Source organism: Ahaetulla prasina, chromosome 2 (genome assembly GCF_028640845.1).
Source record: "Ahaetulla prasina isolate Xishuangbanna chromosome 2, ASM2864084v1, whole genome shotgun sequence".
Lineage (NCBI taxonomy): Eukaryota > Metazoa > Chordata > Lepidosauria > Squamata > Colubridae > Ahaetulla > Ahaetulla prasina.
The window spans coordinates 193,114,474-193,135,112 of record NC_080540.1 but is presented as its reverse complement, the minus strand read 5'-3'; the positions used below and the strand labels follow the sequence as shown (position 1 = coordinate 193,135,112).

General features: G+C 41.7%; 1 protein-coding gene across 1 annotated transcript; it reads left to right on the top strand.

Annotated features, from left to right (window-relative positions):
• The first annotated feature begins 588 nt into the window (after positions 1-588).
• C1S (complement C1s) lies at positions 589-19,184 on the top strand. Its single transcript, XM_058174153.1, has 12 exons — positions 589-795; positions 1,156-1,264; positions 2,117-2,321; positions 4,905-5,082; positions 5,774-5,899; positions 8,147-8,346; positions 10,517-10,670; positions 11,901-12,016; positions 15,046-15,124; positions 15,924-16,055; positions 16,837-16,911; positions 17,834-19,184. Exons 2-12 carry the CDS (start codon positions 1,245-1,247, stop codon positions 18,613-18,615), a joined length of 2,067 nt encoding a protein of 688 aa, XP_058030136.1. The 5' UTR covers positions 589-795; positions 1,156-1,244; the 3' UTR covers positions 18,616-19,184.
• Positions 19,185-20,639: the final 1,455 nt, after the last annotated feature.

Genomic DNA, 20,639 nt, shown 5'->3' with positions numbered 1-20,639 from the left:
AGTCTGGAATCTGGAGGAGGGGAGGGGAGGATCTGGGAAACTCCCAGCTCTTGATTTACTACTGCTTGTGGACCTTAGACTTGATAAAGTTGCTAAGATCTTATATACACAGCTAATCTTGCAGTCTCCCCTGCAGAATGAATTATCCCCATGCTAATAAGAATTCATTCACTGGATTGCATTTGGTATGCATTCTCCATAAAACTTGAGTAAATCTGCTGCAAATATTTGCATTAATTGACCTTCTTTGTGTGGCATTCTTTATGGCTTTTGTATCTTGGATGCTTTCTGTTTTATTTACTTGTTTTGAAGCTGATATATGATAACATGTGTGTGTGTGTGTGTGTGTGTGTGTGTGTGTGTGTTTAGTAAGCTTAAGCTAAAGGTCACTAAATGACAAAGTCAATTATTTAAGCTTGTAAAAGCAATCGGCCGCTATAATTGCGCAACACTGTAACTTTGTTTTCAAAGTGGAATTTGGAATTTCCCTCATTTGCTTCGCAGAAGTCACCTGACTTCTTTGGGGAAAAAAATCAACCATCCCTCTTTGGTTGATCCAAGGCTAGCAAAAATAGGACTTGTGCAACTGAATTATTTTAATATGGTTTTCGTTGGCTGAATTATTTAGGGCTACGAGAAATGAAAGATAATTTTTTTAAAACAGCAGAGGGAGACAGAGTTCCTTAACGAAGTTCCATTGTTTCTGAATAGAAATGTTGTTCAGTGCCGGTAGTGGAGAGAGGCAGAAGAGGCAAACAGAAAGAGAGATCCAGCTGCAGAGGCAAGGAGTTAAAGGTAAATCACTCTCAATTTCCTTTTCAGAAATAAGTATCCTGAGTATCTATTTTGGGATTATGTTTTCTGCTCTAATTTCCTAAAAGGTGATGCTTCTTCCAAGAGATCCTACTCTTTGAAGCGGGTGGGATACCTTTTTTAGAAAGTCAGAAGTAGCTTTATGGCAAGTTGAGCTCTAAACCTTATTACGGCTCTGAGGAGTTTCCGGTCACATTGTGCACCTTATAAAATCCAACAGACCTTTAGGACGTGGTTTTACTTGCTAGTTGACAGTGAGAAATAATACAAAAACAATGAATTCATGCTAGTTCCATTCTTTGGGAGTGGGATTTTCACTTGATTATTCTGTCCATCCACCAGGCACACTTCAGAGGAGGAAACGTCCCACTGAGCAGGGTGCTGGGATCTCCTAAATCTCATGATCCCGTGGCTTTGTGGAAGGAATAAGGATGGTGCTTTTACAGATATGGTAAGTTACTGAATGAACAAAGGGTTGTTGAGCAAATAACTTGGGACTCTGATTAGCTACTTTCTTTGCTGGAAGACCACTTCCAGATGAAAGTTAGGGTGGTAGAAGATGACCTGCAACCCACTTGAATAGCTGCATCTTGCCAGGGCTCCCAGCTGCTCCCGTCTCGTGTCTAGGACCACTGCTGCACATCCTCACTTAGCAGAGTGACTTTCCTGGCAGGAATATCTCATCTGGGTCAACCAGTGGTGGGTTACTACCAGTTCGCCCTGGATCGGGAGAATCGGTAGCAGCGGGAGAGGGGGGGCTCCACCCACCCACCTGGATGGTTCTGTGTATGTGAGCGTGAGAGCACCCACGAGCGAACCGGGGGTTTGCGACGGGATTTGCAACCCACTGCTGGGGTCAACCGTAAGGACCAGGAAAACCGCCATTGTCCTTTGGAGGCTCTGAATCAAATTGCTGCAATTGTTCCAGTCTTTAGTCTAATGTATGGGATGGAAAGCTGAAGTCTTCATACTATGTGCATTCCCCAGTGGCTTTCTGTGTATGAGCCACTTGTGGAGTCACTTCTGTTCAAGACAAGCAGCATATTCCTCCTCATTATCTGTTCTTTGCTTTTTGCACTGAAAAGGAGTATGTGAGGACGTTTCTCTCTTTTCTTTTCCATCAACATGATCTCACAGAGGTTGCAAACCTAACTATGGCTTAAGCAATGGCATATTGTTAGCCATGGATCTCTAGTCAAAACCAGGATGTCCAAGCTGGAAGATCTTCCAAATACATTTCGTCCAGGGGCTGAGTGTGAATTTGGCAGCCCTACCCAACACTGATATTTCATCTTTTTTTTAGGAGCTTCATTTCCTTCCTCTTCCTGTCCTATACTGAGGGAACATCCATGTATGGAGAAATTCTGTCTCCAAATTATCCTCAAGCATATCCCAATGATGCTCTGGAATCCTGGGAAATAGAAGTTCCTCCTGGTTATGGCATTCATCTCTACTTCACCCACCTGGATATAGAGCCATCTCAAAACTGCGAATATGACTTTGTGAAGGTACAGGGGCATGATTGTCTGTTGGGAACTTGAGAGTGGAGATGTGTGTAGGTTGAGGTTTGCCAGGCTGTGTACTGAAACACCCAGCTAGGAAACTATTTCAAACAAAATATAAAACTTTTCTGGTGATTTGTAAAAGTTAAGGATATGGATTGTTGATGAGAGTTGAATATTGTTTCCATGCTAGATCACACCTGTGCTACAACTAATGAATTAACTACTTGGCTTGCTTCTGTATAGTAGATTTCAGTTAAGTCCATTATGGTAACCTCAAATAGAAAGTTTCTAGGACATGAATCCCTGGGTGCTAGATTGTTCTCTGGCTGTGTTCATAACTGGCACACAACCTCAAATGGGCAGAACATTTTCAAAGCTGGTGATCTTACCTTATTCACAATATTCTGAGGACAGGACATTTACCCCAAGTTCCAGACATGGGAGCCTTCAAGCCTCTCATTTGTCATGGTCTACTGTTAGCTTTTTTGTTCTTCATCCCAGCATTATGGCATCTGGACACGGATCCAGCCTTTTGACAGCTCCAAAAGCCTTCCGGATTGCCCTCCTAACAAAGATAGCTACAGCCCTCAAGGAATCTTGGCAGAGAGTGCCTGCTTGTGATCCCTCTCATCTCTGTTCATGCTCCTGATCATTTCCCCCCCCCCCTTTTTAAAGGCTATAGTAATTCTTTTCCTGTAGCCCAGCCAGCCTCTCACTCATTTTTTTTTCATTATTGTACTTAGTGGTTGCAGCAGGAGATACAAATTCTTAGGAGAGGGGTCTCCGACTGCCATCTTAATTACTCTACAATGTATGAAGATGGTGGTGGGTGGGTAGTAAATTAAGATCTTAGTGTCTGCTGCTATCCTTAAATAGCAAGAATGTTTAAAATAAATGTTGGAGAAATGTTTAGGAGCCATCCACTACAGCTATTATCACTATGCTGGCCCAGGACAGTGCACATCTGTATTCTGAAGGAATAGAGCAGTGGTTCTCAACCTCTATAGTGCTGCGACCCCTTTAATACAATTCCCCACGATGTGGCGACCCCAACCATAAAATTATTTTCGTTTTGAATTTATCGCGCCTGAAGCCGTATTGGCTAGCAATCTGAACTGCTTGCAATTGCCTTGAGGACAGAGGCATTAAAGCGGAGACTCCTCCCCTATTAAGTTTATCATGCCTGAAGCCAGATTAGCCTAGCAATTGTGAGTGATTGCAGCTGGCTTGAGAGGGAGACATCAGAGCAAAGATTTCTCTCTTTTTAACTCATCGCGCCTGAAGCCGAATTTGGCTAGCGATTTGAAGAGCCTGCAGTTGGCTTGTGGAGTCAACCATTGGAGTGCGATTCTTCTACTCGCAAGTATACTTTCCATATTTCCGATGGTCTTAGGCGACCCCTGGCAAATCGTCATTCAACCCCCAACAGGGTCCCGACCCACAGGTTGAGAACCGCTGGAATAGAGGGAAAGGATAATTGAATGATAAACTGAAAGCATGAACTAAGTCTTGGACATGCTGTCCCAGCTTCCAGGAAGGAGTAACTTGAGAAATGCCTGGACCTTTGGATTTTTATCTGGAGGCACGGAGAAGTGGAAGCAAGTGATGAATCGTGTGTTGTAATGTTGCAACCCAAACTCTACCCCTTATGAACTTATACATGCAATGTCTTTGATGCAAGTAAAAATGGATGGAGCTTGTGTTGTGATGTCGCTATGCCTACTTCATCATTTGGATAACCCTGTGTATTAGGAACAGAGGCCTTTACTTCAAAGATTCTAGAAAAGCAGCTATTTTCTGAGAAAATTAAACTTTGAGTGACATGAAGGAAAAGGGAAAGAAGGGCTAATATTGCTGGATGATATTGACGTCATTTAGATGATGAAATATGTTTGGCATTAAGGGGCCATTTTGAAATCATGGTAAATGAGATGCAAAAAGGCAATTTTTAACCTTAAACCTCCTCAGAGCATCCCAGCATACAAAAAAGAGGCAACTTTGTAGTCTCTACTGCTCTGAGAGCCACAAAAGGGGAGTTCATGAGCTATACTTTTTGCATTCTGGCAATAGAACGGGGGTCTCCAACCTTGGTCCCTTTAAGACTTGTGGACTTCAACTCCCAGAGTCCCTCAGCCAGCAAAGCTGGCTGAGGAACTCTGGGAGTTGAAGTCCACAAGTCTTAAAGGGACCAAGGTTGGAGACCCCTGCAATAGAGCATTGAGGAATTGCTGCAAAGGGCTGCTGCCATGAAACACAAAAATGACCTTGGATAATATCTGCTACAGCATTACTGTAGAAAGCCATGTTTGAAGCCCAGAAGGGGGAGAGGAATCCTAAAATGACTCCATTGTGACTCTGTTGCGTATAAGATGGAGAGAAAAGAAAACACAGGGACGCTTCCAAGGCTCTGTTAGTCAATAGTCAACTTCCAGTCAATCTTATGGAGTCTATTTCCTGACTTGGCTTACTTTGAAGGGCTGGCACAGAAATATGAAGGAAGGATGTTCTATGGGCCCAAGGAGGGATATTTTGGATAAAAATATAGTTAAACGTAAGTTCTTATTCTTGTTCATCTGATCCTTCCAGGTCCTGTCTGGGGATCAGGTGGAGGGTCAGTTCTGTGGGCGAAAAACAAGGCGCGCACGGGGCTCTCCTATCCTGGAAGAACTCCAAGTGCCCTACAATAGTTTGACTATCCTATTTCAGTCTGACTTTTCCAATGAAGAGAGATACACTGGATTTGCTGCCTATTACACTGCAATTGGTAAGGTGTTAACTGTCGGGGCAAAAGATCAGGACCACACATGATGTTCCAATTGAACTGATTTATTATTAATCATGCCTTTGCACAAGAATCTACTGAACTACTGTTAGCACTATCTTGATATTAGATAAGGGCCAACAGAATTTAAGAAAGGTTGGACTTAATCCATTTGTGATTACGTAGAGACTCTAGGTTGATTCCTGTTTTGACTCTGTCCTCAGGCTCTGTCACACCTTCTTCTACATTAGCTGCCTCTTCTGAGCAGATAAAGGTGTGTGCCTTGAGGAGAGTTACCAAGAACAATATTTTTTTTTTAAAAATGGAACCATTTCTGATTTCTCTGAAAGAAATACTAAACCTCTCCGCACCATTCACGAGTTCAGTCTTAAATCTGTTCGTGATTATATTGCAAAAGAACAGGGTATTCAAAGCATTTGTCATCTGTCGGTTTTTTTTAAATCCGAGCCAAAAACTACTTCCCCAAGCTCCCCCTAACCACAACATGTAAATCTTTGGAAAGCTCTATTTCCTGTAAATGAGGGCTCAGGATTTGGGAAAGACACTACTGGGATTCCCTAGGAGACCAAGCCAGGCTGGTAAAGTCTTGGGGTGGTAAATTATGTCATTCTTTCTGTCATCTTTGCTCCTACTCCATTGAGGATTTTTCTACATCTCTTTTCCTTTCTTACAGATGTGAATGAGTGCACAGATTTTGTGGAAGAGGCCTGTAGCCATTATTGCAATAACTATATTGGTGGCTACTATTGCTCTTGTCCTCCTGAATATTTCCTGCATGAAGATAAGAAGACATGTGGAGGTATAATTCATTGATTTATAGATTATCACTGGTGTGGAGTCAATGACAAAATGTACATTGTGATGTTAATAGTAATAACACTTGTATGCTGCTCAACTCTCAATGATTATGGCAGTTCACAACAATCAAACAAAGAAATTACAATAAAAGTCAACAAAAGATAAACAATGGCAAACATGACAGACTAGAGGGAATGAAGTGAGGGAAGTTTCCCTCCCCTTTGCCAAGGGCCAGGCTTCATAGCTCTTCTAAACAACAGCTAAGCAGGAGCCATCTGGTTCTCTGTGGGGACCTCCTTCCAGATGGCATGCGCTGCGGCAGAGAAGGCGTGCTCATGGGGTCCCAATAGATGTTTAATCTATTGACATTGTTTAATCAAAGGTACCCAGGGTGTGCCAACCCTGCATGATCAAATTGGGCAGGCAGGTGGTCCCTCAAATAACTGTTCCCTCTCTGTAACTAAAGCCACTGTGTGAGTGCAGAAGGATAAGGCTTGTGTTGTTGACATCACAATGCACATTTGTCATCATCATGATTGGAAATAGATTTGATTTGTATCTGCCTTTCTGTCCAGAGAGCATTCAAGGGGAAAGCTAGCAGTAATAAAAACATAAAGAATTAAAATCTGAACAGTTCATTAAAATTACTGTTAATTTAAAATGAAACAACTGACTACATAGAAGAATCGCCTAAAAATAGAAAGTATAGGATTAACCACAACTCCCAAATTGATGTTTTACTGTGAAACCAACATCAGAGGCTTTCTCTTATGAACCTGACAAACAGACTATAGAAAGTTGAAGAGGGTGTCTTTTGCTGACCCTAATTTCCCAACACTTTCATATAGGTATAGGTGGGTTGCCATATTTGATAGATAGCTGTTTTGGTTTTAAAAATCAAGAATATGCAAGTTTACATCCTTTCACTGAAGTCGAAACTGAAGTAAAACCAAGTAACTATCTACAAAATATGCTTCAACATTTTCACAATGACCTCAGCTTCCTGAGTTTTCATTCATTTGTACTCAAATTGATTAATTAATTTTATTAATTTTATTAATTTATTAATTTATTTATTTATTAATTATAACATTTATTCAGTTGCTCTCTTAGGTTGAATTCTGGGCTGACTTTCCTCCTTCATCAGTTTTGTTCTCCATTAAAGAAGAGAACCAAACAGCCGTATGGGACCAAGAGGGCCCACAGTTCATTGTCTCCCTATTCAATTGTCACTAATAGAAGGAGCAGGAAAATTCAGGAAACAATCCAAGTCCATGAAATGTCTGAGATAGACCTTTTACTTGGTTCTCTGACTCTGCAAAATCTTCCTACCAGGGGTGAAATCCAACAGGTTCTGGAGAACTGGTAGCAGAAATTTTGAGCAGTTCGGAGAACCGGTAGTGGACATTTTGAGTAGTTCAGAGAACCAGCAAATACCACCTCTGGCTGGTCCCAGGTTGGGGTTGGAATGGAGATTTTGCAGTATCGTTCCCCTGGATTGGGGTGGGAATGGAGATTTTGCAGTATTCTTCCCCTGCTATGCCTACCAAGCCACACCACACCACACCATGCCCACCAAGCCACACCCACAGAACCGGTAGTAAAAAAAATTGGATTTCACCACTGTTTCCTACCAATATCCAGTGTAAAGCTCATAAGAACTTCATCCTCAGACCACAATGTTCTCATAAACAGAATACCAAATCTAGAGTATGCCCTGATGGATGTGTGGGCCCACATGTTGATTAGGGTAAGTGCCTGGTTCCCATGGTTGATCTGAACTTCTCAGAGATTTCCCATTTAGAAATTGTCCATGGATATCTATCCTTATGTTAAGGTTTATGTATAGTATTTGCTGAGCAAGTTTTCCTTAAAACTTAGACAAGAGTGAATTTTTAAGGGAGAAAAAAATCTGAATTAATATGGGTCATTCTCTTATGAGCTTCTTTCAGAAATGATTGAGATGGGAACTTAGAGAAAATATATGGAATTAACCAAGGAAGTTAATATCAGAGAATAATTCATCTTGTCTGCTAATAGGCCTTTAAAGCAGGGGTCTCCAACTGTGGCAACTTTAAGACTTGTGGACTTTAACTCCCAGTGTTCTGGGAGTTGAAGTCCACAAGTCTTAAAGTTGCCACGGTTGGAGACCCCTGCTTTAAACCATAAGGAGAGCCAAATAGTAACCACAGACTTCTGTCAACATTCTTTCTATTCTCTTTGCCATTGCTTTTCTTCTAAACTCTAGTGAACTGCAGTGGGAATGTATTTACTGAGCTGTCTGGGGAAATTACCAGCCCGAACTATCCCAGGCCATACCCGGAGAACTCTCGCTGTGATTACCGTGTCATCCTGGAACCAGGATACCAGGTGATCCTGAGCATTGGGAACAACGACTTCGAAGTTGAGCCAAGCGACTCAGAAGGAACTTGCCCAGATGCTTTGAGAGTAAGTGATCGTGATGGCTCTTGATCATGAGCTTTTCCTGTTTAGACTGTATCCTAACTTTGTTCCTTATGAAAATGAGGGGCTGACTTGACTTTCACTATCCATTTAAGTCCTGGAATGTATGAATTGTAGCAATGAAGAATGCCTGAGCAGGAAAATGGTGAATTTGCTGTTCCAGCAGCATGTTCAACTTTGCTAAATAAAATTAGAAGGGGTAAAGGAGGTCTACATAAATGGACTGAACTTCAACATATGCAACAGAGGGACACTTGTATACTCTTGACCTTATTGGAAAGATTTGCTTCTGTTGCCTTAGAAATTCCCTTTCTCCCCCTGTTCATTCTTCTTCTTCCAGATGTTTTAGTGGTCTTCTATAAATAGAGACAGTTTTCATTTAGGATGCTAAAAGATCATCTCTGGGCCTCTGTTCAAGAGCAGATAGATTACAGTGAAATCAAATAACAACTCTAAGAACTGACAGCAAAATCATCTCTGCAGCATCACACTTTGAGAGAATCACAGCTGAGGTTCCCCTCCTATATGCTTAATTAATTCCAGCAAGATTTCTCAGATTTCTGTTTTCCGCATTCAGTGAATAATAGGTTTTTGCAGAAATCAGATAGGAAGGAGTCGAGATATTTCCATGCTCAAACAAACAATGGCTATTTATTGTTAAAATCTGGTTCCTGCAAAGAGTACAGACTTAAATATTGTATCGTCGTGCTATAGGTATCCCAAAATACGAAATCTTTCTATCACATCTTAGTTTACTACCAAAGGATTACCAACTTACTGTCATATCCAGTAAACACAGTGGATATTATGGGTTTTACTGTTTCTCCATGTGCCTAACTGAGTGGTAATTGTGTTTTGACACAATATCACCAGCATGATATTTCATACATAAAATAAATAGTAAAGATTGTGTCTGGGACTCTGAACCCACAAATCTAGTCTCTATTAGGTATTTCAGACCATTTTGAGTAATGCTCAGCTTAAAAACTCCAGGGCGGAAAATGAAGTTTTCAAGCCTTTTAGGGGGAAAAAAGGAAACAAAGATCTAAGCAGCATTTCCTATCTAGTTGTTCAGTAAGAAGTGATTAAATGGAATTCTGTTTTTATATCAAGGTCTATGTTTCTTGCATTCTGTGCTAATACTTACATAATCAGGGAAAAGAAAGCAGGAAAGAAAATGGTTCTTTGGTGTCCCTTTTTATTTGAATAAAAAAAAAATCAATAAAAGTTCAGGATAGTAATAATAGACTGGGCCAGGGAAAGCAGTTGATTCATTAAAGGAGTGAAGCAAACCCATCGACATTCTTCTCTACCAAATATTTAAAGACATTTTGGGACAACAAAGTGAGTGGAATATTGACGTCTCATACTTAATACCCTTCCATGGCATTTCTAATTGAAATAGCAATCTTCTTTTTAGGACCAAATCCAGGCCAGTCAATATTTCATATCCAGTTATTGAGTAGGAAGATGATTGTTCTGAGTGTTCTGTGTTCTTTCCATCTCTGGGAGGACTGACAAATGCTTAGCACATTCTTACATTATATGTCGTTAAACGTATTTAATAACATCAATAACCTGCTTCTATTTGGGTTTTGCTGCTCTGTACATTAATATTGAATGTGTCCTTAATTGTATCTTTAATTCTTCAGCCGACAGCCCTTATGCTTATTTTACATCTTGAATGCCTGCCTCACTGTTTTGACTACAGGTGTATAACCACCACTGAGCCTAAATTTCTGTTGCTAAGCAGGACAGTTCTTAAGTACATTTTGTCCCATTTTATGACCTTTTTTCTCACAGTTGTTAAATGAATCACTGCAGTTTTTAAATTAGTAACGCTAATGGTTATTAAGTGAATCCGGCTTCCCCATTGACTTTGCATGTCAGAAGGTCGCAAAGGGGATCACATGACCCTGCGGCACTGCAACCGTCATAAATATGAGTCAGTTGCCAAGCGTCTGAATTTTGATCCCGTGACCATGGGGATGCTGCAATGAAAACAGTCATAGGTCACTTTTTTCAATGCCGTTATAACTTTGAAGGGTTGTAAGTAAACGAACTGTTGTAAGTTGGGGACTACCTGTATTACAATGCTTCTTTTTCGTTTTGTTTTTTGAACCTTTCCCCATTATTTCTACTGGCTGTTCTGCAGCTTTCGGCAGGGGATCAAAATTTTGGTCCTTACTGTGGCAGTACATTTCCTGGGCCTCCTAAAATCAACACTAAGAGCAACATCGTGGACATTTTCTTCCAAACGGATCAAGTCGTACAAATGAAAGGCTGGAAAATCCGCTACTTTGGGGACCGTGAGTAGATCTCTTCTGAGGACACAATGGGGTGAATTCAAGTGCTGAAGTAGGGAAATGGGTTGTTATAACAGGACAAGGAGCAAACAGAAATGATGATATTTGCAGAATGGTGAATGAGTTTCTATCAGCAGAAGGAATGTTGTTTATAAGAATTCAACTTGAGGAGTTAATTACATATTGTCCTGGACAAATTGTGAATGGGTAGATTATGGGGGCTAGGAACTTTCATGAATGTAGACGAAAAAACTTTTGATTTGGTGGCTGGTTTGGAGTAGTTAACCCCAACTCAGCTCCACTAAAACCAGGAGCAGAGGCAAAATGCAATATTGTATCTTGGATGTTTATTGTGCAATGCTTAGGAATGGAATTTCCATCAGAACTGGGCTATGCAGAGTGGTAACATGTCATTACTACTATATTATCAGTTCCTTCTTCATTTTGCATAAAGTTAGGAAAAATAAAACAAAATCATCTCAATAAAAAAAAAAGAATTGGCAACCATGTCATATAAAGAGAGACCCTATCTTCAAGATCAGTCTGGAAGGCAAGAAGGTTTTAGCAGAAAGCTGTGCAATCTGGTGGATTGCACCATTCTTTTCCTCTTTCTCCTTATTCACAAATGCTAGGACAAAAAAAAAAAAAAGAACACTTGGTCTCCGTGAAGAAAGGGTGAAGTATTGGCCAAACTCAAGACTTTTAAGGGTCCTGATTCTGACTGTTGCTGATAGGAAAGGGGGACTGGTGTTTGTGTTTGTATAGCATAAGGCAGGGGTGTCAAACTCGATGTCATTGAGGGCCGCATCATGGTTGTTTTTGACCTCGAGGGGCTGGGGTGGATGTGGCCAGCTCAACAACCCTCGTGTCATGGGGGGCTGTGGTGGCCTGAGGACTCTGCCAGTGAAACCAGGCTCCTGAGCTCTGGTTTTGGCTGCGATGGCCTCCTGCAACCCTCTGCCAGTGAAAACAGAGCTCGGGAGGGCCGCATGCGGCCCTCCCAAGCTCTGTTTTCATTGGCAGAGGGTTGCAGGAGGCCATCGCAGCCAAAAATGGAGCTCAGAAGCCCATTTCTGCTGGCAGAGGAACCACGGGCTGGTCCTTTTCTGTTTCCAGGGTGGCCCTGCGGGCTAGATTGAAGCACCCCACGGGCTGGATCCAGCCCCCGGGCCTTGAGTTTGATACCCCTGGCATGAGGTGATCAATTTCTGACACCTTTTTCTCTTTCTAAAGCAATGCCCTGCCCACAGACTGTTATTGCAAGATCTGTTCAGCATCCCTTAAGAGACCATTATGTCTTTAAGGATTCTGTGAAGGTGACTTGCATAGAAGGCCACGAGATTGTAATGGTAAGTAATTTGTGTTTCCGACTGAAGGCTCTCCATAAAGTTCCTGTGGAACCTGTTGGTACTACAGTGGTTCTTGATTTATTCGAGGAAGAAACAGCAAACCATGCATTATGTGGCACAGCCGTCGTTTCTGGGAAGCCATGTAAACATCATCATGTTATTTCCCTGAATGACTGTTACTGTCATTCAGAGAGCCCACAGTTCTGCAAAAGGGTTGGTTCTTCATTCTGACCATGAGTTAAGACCAGAAAGCAATGATGGACAGGCTGAAGATCAACTGCAGGAAGCCTGGCTTGGCCACATGACCATGAAAGTCTTACCTGCCATTTCAAGACAGGTAAGGAGGACCATCAGCAATTTCCCAGCTTAACTTGCCAACACTATACCTTTTTAGCCAAAAGTTGGGAAACAGAAGGAAGCCAGCACCTGCCAGGATGCTCATGGTGGTGAAGATCAGGGCAAACTCAGGTGACAGATAAAAGAGGGAAAGAAACAGTCCAGAACAAATTGTGATGACACCAAAGTGATGCTGTGGGGGCAATGAAATCATACTAGAAATGCCACACTTCCATTAGAACCTCTGCATTAGAAACATAAATTGAACCATTTGTGTGGTTCGTAATTTGCCCTCCCAACATGCCCTCCCTCTGTTTTCTACAGCATCAAAAGTAGATAAAGCATAGGAGTAAGTTTCAAGGAAATGAGGATTCCTGGCATCATTGATTAAAAGACACGCTTCAGTTATTCAGTCTTTCACCCTCTTAATGGATTCCCTCCCCCCACGCCGGTGTTAAGAATACACAGAACACATGATAAGAAACTTGGACATGGAGAAATCCTAACCATAACCCTAATACAGAGGTGGATTTCAGCAGGTAGTGGAAATTTTGAGTAGTTCAGAGAACTGGTAGTAAAAATTCTGACTGGCCCCGCCCCCATCTATTCTCTGCTTCCTGAGTCACAGCTGATCGGGAGGAAATGAAGATTTTTACAGTATCCTTCCCCTGCCACACCCACCTAGCCACACCCACCAAGCCATGCCACGCCCACCAAGCCACACCCACAGAACCGATAGTAAAAAAATTTGAAACCCACCACTGCGCTAATCATGATATTTTATGAATAAGGAATGGTGAAACAAGCTTCATACAAAACTTCATTCATTTTTGTCTTAGGACAGTATATAAAAGCCAACATCGTTATTTAATACTCTATTATAACATGGTTTCTCCTTTTTCTTCCCACTGTCTATAAGATTGGAGCTCATACCTGAGGGCTTTTCTCAGAAGTACTATATATCTCTTTTGCTGACAAAAACTTCACCAGGATAAAATCTGCTGTCTCCACTGGGGATCCTTAAACTGCCTCAATACCATCTATTCTGGTGTGTGTGTGTGTGTGTGTGTGTGTGTGTGTGTGTGTGTGTGTGTGTGTGTAGAATATTTTTGGATGTGCAGGGCATGTTCAGTAAAAACATGACTTAAACCTTCTATTTTTATTTGCCTTCCCCCTTTTCAATATTTCCACACAGCAAGAAGACATCTGCCAGTTACAGTAAGGCTGTGGTTGGGGGATGGTTTTGAGAAATGCCTTGATTTGTGAGCTTTGCCATCTTTCAACAAAGGTTTGTGCCCAGCCTCTTAAACTGCTGATTATCAGGCTGGGTTATTGCCCACTAAAGTAATGGCACCTCTTGGGTACAGCTTTTTACAGTGAATTAAATGCACTGAGAATTGTTGGGGGAAATATGTTCCTTGAAGGAGATGGTTGGTATAGAAATATGAAATACAAAATGGTGGGTGATCTTGTTTTGAAAGTAAGCTTGATGCTGTGCTCAGACGTGTGTGTGTGTGTGTGTGTAGTATGCCTCTCACTCTTTCTCTTGACAAGACAACTCTAACTCTCCTGGAGCCCACCAGATATTCACCTGGGAAATGGCGGGTAGTGGGAGTATCCCTTTTGCAAGAGCCAGGTTCTCCAACTCCCCAAAAGAGAAAGGCCCCATGGAAGACTCCACAGATTCCAGCAGAGGCGGTTTGTTTGTTTCAGCCTGAAATCGCTAATAGGTGTTGACCAGTGGTGAAATTCAAATTTTTTTACTATTGGTTCTATGGGTGTGGCTTGGTGGGCGTGGTAGGGGAAGGATACTGCAAAATCTCCATTCCCACCCCACTCTGGGGCCAGCCAGAGATGGCATTTGCTGGTTTTCCGAACTACTCAAAATTTCCCTTGCCGGTTCTCCAGAACCTGTCAGAACCTGCTGGATTTCACCTCTGATGTTGACCCAGTTCCTACAACCTTTTGACAGCACTGCTGATGGCAAAATGAATTAAACTTTGTTTACCTTGAAAGTGCTGTGAATTGCTAGGTGCAAGTGGGGAAAGGTTTCTTCCTCATTCCTTTGGAAGTATCCCAGGGCCTTTACCCACTTGTACCTAGCTACAAGATAAACATGTCATGGCAACCTTGTTTTTTTCTGCTCTGTCTCATCCCCACCCCATACCACAGGCAACTTGAAATACACACATGCACATACATAGAAATATACAGTTGTAAAAATTTTGAAAGAGAAGAATAAGGAAAGTAAACCAATACATGCAGTATAAGTGGAGGGGGAAAAGCATGGAAAGAAATAGAAAAAGGAAAAGGAAAAAAAGGAAAATAAAAAGGGGGAAAGGAAAAAAGGGAAAGAAAGAAAGCAAAGGAAAGCCGGGAAGGGAAGGGGAGGGGAGGGGAGGAGGAAAAAAAGCATTTCCGGCCTTCTTAAGAAACTTAAAATACATTTATACTTTACTTTCTGTTTTTAAGGTTACAATATAGTTTCCTTCTTTCTATAATCTATTCTTTCTAATCACCATACCCATAAATCACATTCATTTTTTTCTTTTTTCAGCATAAAATCCATAATGGGTTTCCAGTCATTAATAAATGTGTTTATTGTCCATTTGATAACCAAACAAGTCCGTTTTGCCATCTCTGCTAATTCTGTCATTTTCACAAGCTCTGCTATATCTGAATCCTTCTTTCAGCCACGAGGCAGTACAAGATCCTTCTACTCTAGCTGTCAGAGCAATGGCAAATGGAGCAACTCAGATTACAGTTGTGTTCGTAAGTGATTTACAATGGTCTCTGGTGCATTTTCTTATGGTCTCCAGATGATAATGATATGATACGATATGATAATGAATAAAGTAGATGAATTGCAGGGCTCAGAGAAACTTTAAAGAAACATCCTGTTATATATAATTTTCCTTACACCTGTCAGCAGGTCTATGACAATTTGCCACCTGACCAACTCGCCACAGCCAACTCATCACTAGACAACTCACCATGGCCAACCTGCCATGGGTCAACTCATTGCAGAACAAGAGTTACACTAATTTCAAAGAAATGGTGGAATAGAATCATTGAAGAATGGGTGCAAAAGGAGCGACAAAATGAAATGTGAATGCCAAAAATTAAAATATATTTTTATTTATTTTAAACAATTAAATTGAATTGATAAATTGTCCTGAGGTGAATTATCCCACAGTAAGTTTGCCGTGGAGAGTTGGCCATGGTGAGGTGGCCACAGCAAATTGGCTGTGGTGGGTTGTCCCATTCCGCCTGTCAGCCTTCCATTATATAACCACGCTGGATCAACCACAGAGTATGAGTTTTATCTTTGATAGTTGCTGTATAGTCAAAAGCTGTGGAGGTCGACAAGATTCAATCATTTAATCCAGTACAGTTTGAAAATCTTTAAATGACATCAAATACTCACATATGGAAGTTTTCTCTGAGGAGGGCTGTTTTAAACAAATAATGCAACATGGGATGGATGGATGGATGCAACATAAAGAAAAATGAAAATGGAAAGGTGAACTATTCTAATCCTGCCTCACTCTGTTTTTCATTTGCCTTGCAGCTGTAGACTGTGGTGTGCCTGATCCCATTAAACATGGAGATATTGTTTACCTATCAGGATCGGAGGAGACACAGTATCAAACCACTATCCGTTACGAATGCCACAAACCTTATTATACCATGAAGGGCAAAGGTATGTCCTGTCCTTTCTTTCCTCCACTGAAACCTTCCAATTCAGAAATTAAGAATATCATTTTGTTCATTTTACAGTTGCCAGCCTCAGGAGGACAGGATTGAGGTGGGAAGGTTTACTAGGCTGGGAAGTGGGAACCACTAAAAGTAGCCTGCCAAAAATTGAAGTACCCGGGTTTAACAATAAGCATAGTGATACAAAGAAAAAAGATTATCATGATCTTATGAGTCTTCCTCGCTTTATGCTCAGTCTTTATGATCTTTCTGAAGCCTTGGCTGTTGTGTACTGCAACAGGCTGCAACCTGAAATATCTGCAAGCTATGTGCCTCTTTCTCTATGCCTCCACACAGCAGATCTTCATTTTCTATCTGCCCCTCACAGTCATTCTGTTCCCCCGGACCACTTGATTTTATTTTTCAAATCTCAACTCTATATTCTTTCAGTTGTTTCCACTATCTCCTTATATTATCTCAGTATCTCATTTATCACATTCCAGTTGACCATTTGTTGTTAGAGTGTCATACTCATTAATAATTTTTTTGTCTTTAATACTTTTAAAACAAAATTGGGGGGGGGGTTTGATGAAATTATTGGTTAAAATATTTGGTAAATCAGTTGATAAATTCCTTTTATCATTGTTACTTTTCTTTTTAACACATCTTTGTTGGGTTGATAGTAAGTTATAGCTGAATGCTTCTTGGACTTTGTGATATATATTACAATCTTTTAATCAGAATTAATGATATTATTGTATTTATAAATAGTTGCTTTATTTCCAAAGAAACATATCACTGTTCAGCCAGTGGAATATGGGTGGATGAAGAAGGGAAAACGGAGCTTCCAGTTTGTGACCCAGGTACAGTCTACCTACTGTATAATTCTCTGTGCTTTTCTCTAAAAATGAAGATCATATCAAGTTGCAATTACAAAATAATAATGTTGATTCTCTGTTAATTCCAAAATAACAGTATTTTCTCTGATACCTCTTTTGCCAGAAAAAAATCATAAACTTTCTCCAGCTTAAAGTTTTATAAAATTGTAATGATCTGCCCCACACTGAATTTTATTTGTTTAATTTGTTTTGGAAGATTTAAACCTTCCCCTAATATCAACCCTACCATAAGTTCTAAAACAGGAATCATTTTGGGAATCCTTGTTAGAACATTGAAAAGAACAATTGAAGTATAAGGAACAATCCAAAGAGGAACCTGAAGTTTGCTTGGATATCCGTGGGCTTAATATTTTCTATATGGGTCAAGGAATCTTGCTCTGGATTGTAGGTATAGTGGGCTGTGCCTATAGAGTTTCAGAACTATACCAATGATGGCTAACCTTTTCATTGCTGCATGCAAGCACCCATAGTGCAATACACACGTGACACCCCCCCCTGTGCGCCCCACCCCTGTGCATATGCACATGCCCCCACATGCCCCACACCCCCTATACATGCACATGAACCCCAGTGCATCCGAGTGCCTCCCCGCGTGCCCCCTGCCCCCTGTGCATGCACATCTCCCACATGCACCCTGTCCCCCACACATGTGCAGCAGAGACCCAAAAACCAGCTGGCCAGCATACACGATGGAGCTGAGCTGGGGCAACAGCTCATGTGCCCGCAGAGAAGGGTCTGTGTGCAACTTGTGACATGCGTGCCATAGGTTCACCATCACGGACTTATACTATTTTTCCTTTTTCTCCCTTGTTAATCGAATATATCTGTTTCTCATATTTATTCTGCTTTCTCTGACTAAAAATGGTTTCTTCTGTTTTCACTTTAGTTTGTGGAATTCCCAGTAGAAGCATTGAAGAAATAGGGAGGATTTATGGAGGCACTGTTGCTAACGAAGGAAATTTTCCTTGGCAAATCTACTTTGATGAGCCACGAGGTGGTGGAGCCCTCATTTCAGAACAATGGATACTTACTGCAGCTCATGTGCTGGATGGTTCTCCATACCCAGTTCTCTATGCTGGCTTGTTCAGCGTGAGTCAAAGGGCCAAGAGTGCTACTGAGCCACTGAAGATAGTAGATACGTTCTTTCATCCTAAATGGACCAAAATTGGATCAGGGACCAGGACAAACTTTAATCATGACATTGCTCTGTTAAGATTGAAAGAACCTTTGACAATGGGCCCCACTATTTCACCAATTTGCCTACCTGGCACATCCTCAGAATACGATCCACAGATAGGGACCTTGGGCTACATATCTGGCTGGGGCAAGACTGACGCGACTCGAACAAGTCCTAGATTATCAGTGAGACTCAGGGCAGCTTGGATCCCAGTGGTGAATATGGATACATGCAGAAATGTGAGTCAAGACACAGGTTATGTCTTCACAGAAAATATGATTTGTGCTGGGGATGGCCGGCAGGACAGCTGTCAGGGAGACAGTGGTGGGGCATATGCTATCAAAGATCCCCAAAATGAGACACACTATTACGTTGCTGGACTGGTTTCATGGGGGCCAAAATGTGGCACTTATGGTCTGTACACTAAAGTGGCAAATTACGTGGATTGGATCAGAAAAGTCATGAAGGAGTATAAAGAACCTGAAGAGTAGCTGTTTCCTCTCCTCATGCATTATCTTGTCTACCAGGCACCTATTGACTCCCAAGAGGTTTTGTCCCATCATAAATCTAACATACAAAAAAGGAAATTTGCAGCTAAGATCCATATTATTGCAAGTTGCTTTACATTGCCTTTCTCTTCTTTCTTCAGGATAAGTAAAGTAGTAGCAGACACATTACGTTTTTATAGTTTTGAATTGCTTTGTCTTCTCTTTCTTTAATTAGACTTCATTTATTTTCTTTTTTGGGAAGCTGCTATAGACCAAATTACTTTTAATTCATGCAAGAATATTGCATTTTTAGTCTCCCTGGAAACTGACCATTGGATAGCCAGTTACATCATAGACCTGGAGTACATAGCTACTGTGGGCAGCAGAAAAATTCTGGAACATAATCTACCCAAAGGTTCTTTTTCATTGAAATGAGCAGCTGCCAGCCTTCATCTTTGTACTGCTTGTGACTACGGTAGCTTTTGCAAGAGAAGAGTCTCATGGATTGTGCCCAAAGGAGCTCTTTGTGTCCTTCTCGCATAAAAACCAATATACACTCATGAAGACAAGGATATTTTGTTTGTAGTTTTCATTTTACAAGTCTTTGTATCGTACAGGTTGCTTCAGGGCCTCAACAGGTAATATCAGTGTCAAACAATGGGAGTATTGTCTTTCATGCATGGAAAAATAATGGCAAAGGAGTCTCTCTGGATTTCACTCTGCTAGTCATTAACCGACTTTATGGAGTGGTGCCCATCTCCGTTTCTAGGCCATTGAGCCAGCATTGGCCAAAGACATTTCCGCAGTCATGTGATCAGCATGACATCATGCCACAGCTTAGAGCGTACAGCAAAACATGGAATACTGTTACCTTCCCACAAAAGTGGTACCTATTTATCTACAGGTAGTCCTCAACTTATGACCACAATTGAACCCAAAATTTATGTTGCTAATTGAGAAATTTGTTAAGTGAGTTTTGCCCCATTTTATTATTTTTCTTGCCACATTTGTTAAGCGAATCGCTGCAGTTCTTAAATTAGTAACACGGTTGTTAAGTGAATCAGGTTTCCCCATCGACTTTGCTTGTCAGAAGGTCACAAAAGGGGATCACATGACTCTGGGACACTGTAATCGTCAAAAATCTGAGTCAGTTGTCAAGCATCCCAATGTAAATTATGTGACCATGGGGATGCTGCAACGTTCATAAGTGTGAAAAATGTTCATAAGTCACTTTTTTCAGTGCCACTGTAATTTCAAACGGTCACTAAGTGAACTGTTGTAACTGGAGGACTACCTGTGGTTGCATTTACATGCTTTCAAACTGCTAGGTGGGCAGGAACTGAGGCCAGTGACAGAACTGTCATAGGTGGTAGGGCTCAAACTGGCAGAGTATAGACCTTCTCCGGCATCTATTAAGCCACTGAGCCACCCTGCCTCCTTTCCTACAGGCCACAAATATAATTTCAATCCAGCACCAGTATTGTAATAAAGAAGAACAGAAACAAAAAGAGGCACTAGACTAGGAAGAAGGTCACTCCGGGCCCCTAGGCTTGACTCAGGTCCCGAGTGGTTATATCCCCCGGAACCTGGACCTTTGGCTGATGTTATGTAATGCTAGGTCCATCATGAATAAGGCCCCCCTCATATTCGATCTTATTCAAGAGGGGGGAGCGGACCTAATGGGCATTACGGAGACCTGGCTAGGCACAGAGGGGGGGGGTTCCCCTCACTGAGATGTGCCCGCCGGGTTTCCGTGCATTTCATCAGCCGAGGGCCCAGGGTAGGGGTGGGGGAGTAGCGGTTGTTATTAACGAGAGTCTGGCTCCGAGGGAGGTCACTGTCCCGCAGATAAACGGTTGTGAAACCCTCCTCGTGAGGTGGGGCCGGGGGGTGCAGGTGGGCTTGCTGATCACGTACCTGGCTCCTTGCTACGTGACGGCAGCCCTGCCTGAGCTGCTGGAGATGATAGCCGGGATGGCGGTTGAGACCCCCAGGCTTAGGGCCAGGGGGGTTTCCACCTGCCCGCC